This window comes from Hippopotamus amphibius, chromosome 3, assembly GCF_030028045.1.
Source record: "Hippopotamus amphibius kiboko isolate mHipAmp2 chromosome 3, mHipAmp2.hap2, whole genome shotgun sequence".
NCBI lineage: Eukaryota > Metazoa > Chordata > Mammalia > Artiodactyla > Hippopotamidae > Hippopotamus > Hippopotamus amphibius.
Genome location: NC_080188.1, coordinates 152,931,098 through 152,941,789, shown reverse-complemented (window position 1 = coordinate 152,941,789; position 10,692 = coordinate 152,931,098). Strand labels below are relative to the sequence as shown.

General features: G+C 46.5%; 1 protein-coding gene across 1 annotated transcript; it reads right to left on the bottom strand.

The window, feature by feature from the left end:
* Nucleotides 1-338: 338 nt before the first annotated feature.
* On the bottom strand, nt 339-9,131 carry LAX1 (lymphocyte transmembrane adaptor 1). Its single transcript, XM_057728100.1, has 5 exons — nt 8,167-9,131; nt 5,511-5,620; nt 4,973-5,083; nt 4,213-4,298; nt 339-2,357 (listed from the first exon to the last, which is right to left on the bottom strand). The coding sequence occupies exons 1-5, from the start codon at nt 8,244-8,246 to the stop codon at nt 1,614-1,616; spliced, it is 1,131 nt and encodes a 376-aa protein (XP_057584083.1). The 5' UTR covers nt 8,247-9,131; the 3' UTR covers nt 339-1,613.
* Between the last annotated feature and the right edge of the window lie 1,561 nt (nt 9,132-10,692).

Here is a 10,692-nt window from a genome sequence, read left to right as displayed (position 1 = left end):
CCAATATCTGAGTGCTAAGTGTGTTCACTGCTGCTGGAGTATCACTGCTTCTAGACCCTCTAGTGCACAGAGTTAGGAAACATATATGCATACTAGTCTATGTACACACACATCTGTATTTCTTTTTCTACTTGCTTATTTGTCTCTTCTTTCTCTGACAGTAAGAAACCTGCCTCTCCCTTCCTGTAATATATTTACTTATTTGTTCAACTCGAGTATACACTACAAATTTACCAACTAGACTGCAGTGTTTGTGTTTAGTTCTTTGTGTCTTTATCTTACAGTTTCAAGCAAAACATTGTTTTCCAAAGTGCTTAGGCCAGCTCTTTTTTCCCCCCACTCCCTTCAATGAGATTATGTCACACATTTGTAAAACAGATTCATTTTTTACAATCTGCATTTTATTGTGGCTTCCCCTGACAGCCTGGTGAATTTTTAAAAAATTTGTATACAATAAAAGTGACTTCGTTCTATACAGTTTTTGTGTTTGTTTTGACAAATGCTTACAGTCATGTATCCGTCACCATAGTATTACACAGAACCATTATCCTAAAAATTTCCTTTTACCACTTCCCTCTCCCCAAAACTGCCAACCACTGATCTGTCTTCCATCCCTACAATTTTGGCTTTTTCAGAATGTCATATAAATGGAACCGTACAATATGCAGATTTTTAGGTCTAGCTTCTTTCGCTTAGCAAAATGTGTTTAGTATTTTTCCATGTTGTTGCATGAACCAATATTTCACTCCTTTTTACTGTTGAGTGTGGATAAATTCATTGTGTGGATATAGGACAGCTTGTTTATCCATCTACCTGTTAAAAGACATTTGGTTATTTCTAGGTTTTGGCAATTATGAATAAAGCTAATATAAGCAGTCATGTATGGTTTTGTTTTTTTGTTTTTTGTTTTTTTGTGAACACAAATTTCACACTTGGATAAACACCTAATAGTGGAATGACTGGGTTGTATAATAAGTGTATGTTTATAAGAAACTGCCAAACAACTTTTCAGAGTGAATGTTACGCCTTGCAATCCCTTCAGCAATGAGTGAGAGTTCTTATTGCTCTGCATTTTCTCCAGCGTTTGGTTGTCCACACTCATTTTAGAGCAGAAACTGTCCCCCCACCTCACCCCAACTTCTTGTTCCTTTTGGCCTCTGCCTGGATTACCAAATAATCTGTATTTCTGCTTTGCAGCCTGCTGGTATTAGTGAAGGTAATGATTTTAGACTACTTCATGTTTCCACTGTGCACTAAAGCACTCTTCCATTTTTAACCTCCTAACAGTCCTATAAGGCAGTTTCAGCAAACGTTCTTAAGCTGATATGAGAGATAACAGCACCCTGCCTGAGAAGACTTCCTTTCTGGCTTTCTCAGGCCTTTGTGAGCCTCTTAGCTCCCTACTTATTTCAGCTTCTTTTTTAGCCTAACCAAATGAATCCACTGAAATAGAAGGGTGGTCAAGGGTCTTCACTAGACCCTGTAGTGGCTATGGATCCGACAGGATAGACCACTCCATGTAGCTTTCCAGCTGGGTGGCTGGGTCTGAATTCATTAGGAAGGAGCCGTGTGTCAGGTCCCTTCTCAAAGTCCCTACCTCCTACCTTGGCAGCTCACACGTTCTCATAGTCATGAGAGTCCTCATGTGACATCTCTTCTCCACATTTCATCTGACTGTTCTCACTCTGTGCAGATGACTGATAGGCCACATAATCCTTCACAGTCAAGAAATTCCCTGACTGCATGACAGGTTGGATGTGGGTCTCTGGACCATCTCTCCCACCCTCTACATGGTCTGTGTTTGAGGATGTCACTTCCTCCTCCTCCTGCTGCTGGTTTCCACTGAGATCTGGTGGTACATTTTCATAATCTCTGCAGCACTGAAAAGTTCCCCAGGGCTGCTTCCCTTGGATGGTCCCAAGATCCAACACTGCCATGTTGACATAGTCATTTGAGGTCTGAGAAGACCCTTCCCCATCACTGAGTGGATCACTGTTCTCAGTTCCTGAAGACCCCAAACTGGTGCAGTCACTGGTGTTCCCACAGCCCTCATGTATTTCTTCAGTCAACTCCAGCTCCTCGGTACTTGGGAGGATGAAGAGGTTTCCAGGAGGGCTGTTGGTAGAAGCTAAAGTCTCAGCAATCTCCTTTGCTGTTGGGATATTGACATAATCTCTTGAATCCTCTGAAGAAGTGCTCGAGCAGTCTCTTGAAGCTCTGACATTTGCATAGTGCGCTGAGGGATTGAGGCTGCCACATATCTGGTGCTCCACGGCATTGTCATAGATGCCCACTGCATACCCCATGGTATGAGTATGGGCTCTGTGCACATGGAGAGCACCACCTGCTTGGGAGGGCTGTGAGTAAGAAGAGAAAGCCAGTGACAGGATAGAAATATAGACAAAACCTTTCTTCTTCCCCACCCAGTACTACTATATCTAATGGTTCCTTCACTTAATTCTTCACTTTGGAGAAAAGCTCTAAATCAGGAGCCTCAAACCACAAGGCTTCAGATGCTGGGTAGGTATGAGTGAAGTGGGCTGAATTTAAGGAACGCAGCAGTGTAAACGTGACAATAAATTGCAACTGGTTTTTGGCCACATTGTAGGGGTTCTGTGTGGAGTGGCGGGAAGTATTACACACTGGAGAGAGCTTCCCAGCCCAGAGCACACTGAGAAGCACGGCATAGTGGCTAAAGGTAGAGGCTTAGGCTCAGACTGAGGGTGCAAGTCCCAGCCTCACCATTCTGTGCTGAGTTTGGGCAAGTTACCTAATCTCACTGTGACTTAGTTTCCTAACTTATAAAATGGGGATAATCACAATTAAAATATCTACACCTTGGGGTTTTTGTGAGGAGTAAATGGATTATTGCCTGTAAAGTGTTTAGAATAGCTCCTGGCACAAAGAAAACACTAAAAAATGCTTGCTGTTATGTTAGAATAGGGGCAGCTGACACACAGATCAGCTGATTATGGCCATTTAGAGATGCTAGTCTGATGTTTCCAGAACTCCTGATTTTCAAAAGCTGGATATCTGGACTTTAATGTGAAATCTTATAGGTTTTTAAATATTGACAACTGGTTCAAAATGTCCTTCAGACACTACAGAGTACCATCCAAACATGTTTGGGGCTTAAGTCAGTTTGAGATCTAAACTCTAGAAGCAAAATCCCCTCAGGGTCCACCTGAGTCCTGGAACGAGCTCTAGCAAGGGAGTTTCCTCTGCTCTTCCTTTTATTAGCCACTTAGACTTGCTGCCCCAGCAAGTCTTTTAGAAGCAGGAGCAGAGCCCAAGGATGGGACATGGGAGAGGAGGAAGAAGCAAAGGTGGTAACACGGAGGTGGCCGCATGGTAATCAAACCCAAGCCCCTGGGTAAAGAAAGGCTCGGTAACAACTGAATCAGCAGCAGCTGCAGCATGGCTGTACTTACCCAAGGATGGCCGCAAAACCCAAGGAACTGATTCTCTTAACAAGCTAATGAGAACTTATTTATGGAAATAAGCACCCTGATCTTCAAAATAGTACCTCTACTGTCCCTGGTGCCTCTGCCCCACACTGCTGTGTGACTCCTCCTTGGAAGCTGACTTCAGAGCCAGACTATAAGACACACGGGGTTATTGTTATTAATTGTAATAGTCCCCTTTTAACCTCAAAGGTGTCCCTGACGTGCTCAACACTTTCTACACCAGTTACAGTGCTGAGTGACTTATGAGTATTTCTATTATGCAGGAGGGTTGAAACAATTTGACATAGGCTCAGAAGTAATTCCCCAAGTGAGACTTTAAGGGTGTTTTGAGCACTGACAGCACTGTTGGAATACTTAGGTACACACCCAAGGTGATTACTTTGAAGGGGACAACACTCATTTGGAAAAACACATTATCATAACTTTGTTAAAACAATCCATTTCAGTTCTAACATCATGTCCTTGAATAAGTGTGCCCTGGTGTGTTTCTTAAAATCCCAAGCGCTTCCTCCTCTCTTTCCAAATTTTTGCCTTGGGTGGTAGGGAGATCTTGAGGCTAGTCTTCTCAACTTATTAATAGGGCCTCGTGTTGGGGGTGGTGGTGGGGTGGTTGTGTGTGTGCCAAAGGACATGCTGTTTGCAGTGAAACAAGAGCCAAGACCTAGAAAGAACTCTTGCACTTCAGCTCTTCTGCCAGAGACATGTCATTTCTCCCAAACGGGTTGTCATTTCACTTGACTCTTACCACATACTCAGAGGGAGGGCTGTCAGAATTTCTGGACAGGAGGCTCTCAGTACTGAAAATACGCATACTCCTTGGCGGATGTCTTCCTGAAAGGACAGAGAACAAACCCTGAACATAGTCAGCCAGTCCTCTGAGTGCTTCAGCCTGTACAATCCCCAAATCCTGGGTGAGGTGGGTTTGTGTGATGTCTGGTATTTGGGGCCCAGTGTTCTGCGGGGAGAGGGTCAGAGCTACAGGGATGATGTGCTTGGAGACCCAGAACCCTCAGCTAGCTGAGGACAAAAGGACACTAGCACAGGAATTGAGGAGGCTGGGAGAGAGGCTCCTGGGGCGAACCCTCCGTGTCTTGAGGCTGGAGGCCATGTTCTCCTTCCGTACGTCTTTCCCAACCCTAGACACACCCAGCCGTTATCCTCTGCTAACTTATAGCAAGAAAAACCAAAACTGCTATCTATGTAATCAAACCATCATGCTGTACACCATAAAATTACACAGTGATATTTGTCAATTATTTCTCAATGGAACCAAAAAAAACCCTCAAAACTCCTAACTCAGATGACTCCCTGCTCCCTTCTTCGAGCTCTCCAGGCCCCCCCTGGAGCTGCATCTTGCAGTCTATCTATTCCATTCTCTCCCACGCTCCCTGAAGGGCTGAAAAGTCTGCAGGTTTAGAGAAAGTTGCTTCCCGGTGGTGAGGGGTACATTCTGGGGGCAGAAGTTCTGTAGGTCTGGACTCCATGTATTAGAAAGAAAAACCTACCCAGCTCTTCTTGTCTTCGGGGCAAGAGGTCATAAATATTTTTGGCTCGTTGTCTGGGTCGAGGCAGAGTCAGCAAGGGCATGATGGTAACTCGGAGGTAAGGAACTTGCCCTGCAAGGCGATGAGAAACATGGAGGTCATGGCTGGGCCCAGCTGCACAGAATGTGGGGCCCCTTGGGGATGAGATGGCCCCTGAAAATACTTCCCACCCTCACCACGCATCATGAAAAAATATGTTTTCAGACTTGACCAATTCCCTTTGAGCTAGAATAATAGGGGACTCAGTGGACAGAAGCAGGAGGAAGAAACTGGGGCACAGGGGACCAGGGCAATGCCTTTCAAAATGGAACTCCACTCAGCACTGAGCCTTCCAGAGTCACAGCTTAGGATCTTGAGGGAGACAATAACCCATGTGTCAGGTAAGAACAGAGGACTCCCCAGCCCAACAGTTTATCTCCGGAGGGTAACCTGGGCTTTAAGTACCAGGCTAGGCAATTGATCCTAGTGTGTCTCAACTTTGGACAAACAAGAGACTCACGCTTCTTCCGTTTATTCCAGTTCCACAGGATGCAGAAAACTGCCACAACCAGGAGGATGGCAAGGAGTCCCGCAAATGCATAAAGGATGCTGTTGTTGTGGGCTTTAGTTCTGCAAGGAAAACCAAGTGCCATGACCCAACCAGAGGAGGGTGGGAGGTTGGAGGAGAATGCTTCCTTCAGGAGGTAGGGCTTGAGAATTTGGAATGAGAGCCCAGTGAAGGAAAGCTGAGGTGGGGTCGGCTGGGTGGTGGAAGAGAGGGTCATCTCCCCGTGGACAGAGGGAAATAGGACATGGAAGAAGGGACCTATCCCTTTTGAATGCCTGCTGGATGCCAGTGGTTTGCATGTGAACCTTATTTAGTCTGTATAACAATCCTGTTTCTATTTGTGACCAAGGAATCTGAGAATTAGACTCAGAAAGGTAGAGCAACATGTCAAACATCACATAGGGAGGAAGAAGCGTGATGGAATGTGAGTCTAGGTCTGTTTGGGCCCAAAGACTGCTCTTTCTACGGCTTCACACTTGTCTCCCAAACTTGTAATGTCGAGTCCATCTGCTCCGCCTCTCCCCATTCCCTGCTCCTGGGCTTTCTGTCTTGCTCAAAGGAGAAGATTACCAAACTTGCAATTAGAGAGTGGCTCTAGGACAAGATCCAGATTGCCTGCACTTGTTAACCCCTGTAGCACCAACTTGTGGAGCTGGTCTCCAAGCAACACTGTGCTGTTCCGTGGAACTTAATCAATGTAAATGCACGGAGCAAGTTCTGGGTTATTTGCAATTCCCAGGCAGTCCGGGAGTTACTGCTCTGCTTGGCCTATAGGAAGCAGTCAATTGAGGTAACAGAAGGAATCAAATACTAGATTCCCCCAAATACTAGAAACCAGATCATCCATCAGGGAAGGTTTTTGTCCTCCTGAGTTCTAGGCTTCTTTACCCAACTTTATATTGGACATTTCCACAAGGTTGTCTAATAGACATTTCAAACCAAAATTGTCTGAAACAGAACTTCCGTTCTCCCCCATAAACCTGCTCATCTGGTGTTTCCCATCAGCAAATGGCTTGGCCAAAAAGCTTGGAGCCATCCTTGAATGTTTACTTTCTTTCACACTCCACTTCTAGTTAACCGACAGATTTTGTCTGCTCAACCCGGGGCATCCAACCCAAACTAATCACCTCTTGCTCCCCCATTGCCACGACCCTGGTCCGAGCCACCATGAATTCCACATGGACCTTTGCAAGAACCTCTCTAATGGGTCTCCTTGCTTTCACTCTTGGCCCCAACACACTATCTTCACACATGGGTTAGAGTGATCCTCTAAACAGTAAATCAGATGGCATCCCTCCTCTGCTTGCAACCCCCCGGTGACTTCCTATTACACGTGGGATAACATCCATAGTCCCTACCCAGTGAGGACTTCATGGCCTCTTCTGTTCTGGCCTCTGCCTACCTCTGACCTCATTTCCTACCCTTTTCCCTCTGACCTTGACAGCTAGGACTGTTCCTGGCAAAGCACAGTCTCATCTCAGACCTGCTGTTTCCTCTCCCATGGCTCAGTCCCTCATTTTATTAAGGTCTCTTCTGAAATGTCACCTCCTCAGACAGGTCCTCCCCAGCCACACCCTACCTGGTACTCTCAATCCCCTTAACTCTGCCCTGGTTTTTCCTCAGAGCACTGATGACTGACTGACATTATGTTACCCATGCATTGGTTCATCTGTTTCTAGCTGACTCTTCCCCTTGACTGTAAGCTACAGGAGGTCATAGACTTGTCTGTCCTGTTCACCTGGTGCCTGGAACAGTGCCTGGTACTCAGTAGGGGCCTGATGAATATTTGTTAAATTAATGAATGAGTAAATGAAAAAACAAATGAATGAACATAGAAACGGGAATTTTTTTTTTGGCGGGGGGGTTGTTGCAGGGTTCTGACACTTTATGAATTCATTCCCCATCACTGCCCCTTGTCCACCTGCAGGGGACATGTATTTGTTTGTCATGGTAATGACATTTACCTCCCCAAGGTACCGCGATTTTACGTTTATTATTGTTGAGCTGTGCTGTTATGATAGCACTGAAATTTATACCTCCCAGGGTCAGTTTCAACTGCTGATGGACTTCTTATGTTTGTTAATACAATATTGAAGGTTTTAGCTGTACAATTTACATCTACAATTAATTCTGTGTTTTATATTCTAAGGATATATCTTTATTATATCTATGATTCCATTTTCATTCATGGCAAGTTTTTAGGACCTAAAAACACATCCATGAAAAAAGTGGGCCTTTTTGTTTCCATCCGAGTGGGAACCAGTTTCTGTTTTTGTTTCTTTGAGGAGTGACTGGTGGGACTTGAGACAGGAAAGCGTGAGGACAGCAATCAGGACCTCTAGGCAAGAGAAATCCAACCAGGCCGGGCAGCCAGCTCTAAGGAAATGCTTGTATTATCGTATTTCCTCTCCCCCTAACAACTCTTTTTTTCTCCTCAGTACCAATTTCTCTCCTCCCCGCAGTCTGCGCAAACTTCTCGGAGCCTAGTGGTCTCAGGGGACCAGCCTCGTGAAGGGTGGCAATGCTGCTGGGGTAGAAGCCTCCCACGGTAGACCAAGGCCCTCCGTCTAAACTGGGGCAGGAGAGGTCTCACCACCGCGCCACTCACCTGTCCGGGCTGCTCAGAGTGCTGGGCTGTGAGGTCCTCCGTCTGACTTCCGAGCCGGTCGGCGTGGTGACATCCATCATCCCAGGACTCTCTTTGGCTTCAGCTTCTCCTTCTAAGCCTTCTCTTAATTGTCATCAGCTTGTCAGCCTGTCTGCCACTTTTCCTGGCTCTTTCTAAATTGCTGACTCCCAGGAGAAAAGGCAGAACTGGTTTGTGTTTTACATGAAATCGTGTGCGGTATAACCACTTTTTTTTTTTTTTGGTAGATAAGAAGGACAGAAATCCTCCTGGTCTCTGTGTTTTTGGAACATTCCCTAACATACAACTTTTTACTCTCAAAATTCGTCTTCTTAAATCTTTATTTACCAAAATCCCTCACAAAAAAGTCTATTGGTTTTTATTTTTTTCCTTTCTAAAGCTACTAACCTTTCTCTCTAGAACTTTCTACCCCCAAATCAATTCCCTACCTTGCATCTCTCCCTGAAATGTCATGCTGACTTGACCCAAAATACAAAACAACAGGTTTGGCTCTACCTGGATGTGGCTGCGGTGCTGACTGCAGGAGGGGAGAGCTCCTCCGGGTGTGGTGCTCCACAGCGCGGCTCAGGGAGAAGCCAGGGTCTCTTTGTAGAGGGGATGTGAGGGGCGCCAAGGGGCAAACTGCCAAGAAGGCAAAGACAGGCTCTGTGAGAAGCTCATCTTCCCCCAACCCCCAAAGCAGAGAGAAGAGAGCAAACACTTTGCCAGAATGGAAACAGAGAGTCAGCTACAGGAAGCAACACCACCAACGTGCTAATGAAGCCTGGGGCCCAGGAAATGCTGCTCGGCTCAGTAAGATAGAAGCAAGCATGACTGCACCCCGTTCCCTGGGCTGGCCCAGCGTGCTGTGGTCTGGGGGGAGCGTGATTCAAGATTGGGCAAGGTGCTGGGGGATTTGTGATTGTGGGCCCTGGGTTTCTGAGACATGGAAAGTTTTATAAGCTTCCAGGTTTTCAAGGTTTGCTTCAGCAGGTCTAAGGAGCGCTAGGAGGTGTTTTTTAGAGGCAAATGCAGATCCCTGGCACCTGCTGTTGATCCGTGGGCGGGGGGTGTAGAGGGGACCTGGAGGTTTTCATAAACGCTTCCCAGGTGATTTTGACAGACTTGGTCTGTGTTTCATATTCCGAGGACCTCTGCCCTGGGTCCTGTCCCCAGAAGGAAGCTGATGTGCGGGTGACATGGCCCTGGGGGCCTGCCCTCCTGGTCCCAGGCTGCTGCTGTCTTGCTCACAGGGCCCTTCAAGAGACGATCCATCCCTGTCTGGCCTGTTGTGCACCTGTCTCAGAAGCTGGAAGATTCATCCTCCTTGTCTACCCAAAGTGTTCCAAACTTCAAAGATTGTTCAAAGCTTTTTTCTAGCTTTCTCCCCCTCTCCCTTTTATGAATTTCCTGACACCCTTTCTCCTTGGAAGAGTCCAAGGAGAAGGGGCCACTAAGACCATTAGTGAAGAAGGGCCTCTGATGTCACTTTCCACAAGGAAATGGATTTCCAGCTGGATGGGAGGGAAGCCAGCCAGTGCCTCGTCACATGCCTCTCTCTTTTCTCATCCCAGTGGACACTGAGGGCCCGGCTTCCCTCAGGTGTCAGTGCCTGCCCTGCATCCAGGCTCCCACAGGGCCCTCAGGGGAGGGGTCTGCAGGTTGGTCCTGGCCAGCTCTCCCCTGGGCTCTGCCAGTCCAGGTCCTCACTGCCTTCCTTCCAAGTAGCCTTACCTGACAGAAAGCAGAGATGATGCAGAGGCAGTGGGTTCTAGAGCTGGAAGCTGGGTCTCTGTCCACCTCTCCTTTGGATGGGTCTGAGTAAGAACTAGGACTCTTGACAGGGGAAAAAGATCCATTGCTGCATTGCACTTGTGGTTGGGACTGCAGGAAGAGAGAGGGATCCCCAGGCCTGTCCTGAGCCATTGGTGCCAATAGAGGATGGTGTGTGAACTGGGAACTTGGAAGATGGTACAGGGAAGGGCAGATAGAACCAAACCTCGGAACCCTGACAGCTACTTAAAAAAAAATTTTTTTTTTCAAGAACTTCCTGCCTGTGATCATCTCAAGGTCTTATCTTACATTATCTTATCTACCTAGTCTGCTTGAGTCAGATTCATCTCACTGGTCTTCTGGTTTTTCTCCTGCCCTCACGCTTGAGGGAAACAGCCTCCTCACAGGAGGCTCCCAGGCTTCAGACTGAGCTCTGGGTTTCCAGGCCCTGCTTGCATGCATTTCCTCCACTCTCCTTTCCCTCCCCATGTTACATAAATAAAACCAACCACTCAAAACACAAAATAGATATCTAAAGTTATTCATCGTGATAGTGGAAGAAAACTACTCACTCCTGGGTGACAGGGTATGTTTTAACCCTGATTGCTCTAGTGTTGCCTTTTGACTGCTTTTAATGACTCGAGGGGTTGAATGTGACATACAATTCTAAAGTATTAAGATCGGTTTTAAATAGAACTTAAGCATCCAAGCAAACAAAGTCCTTTGAAGGGGTGG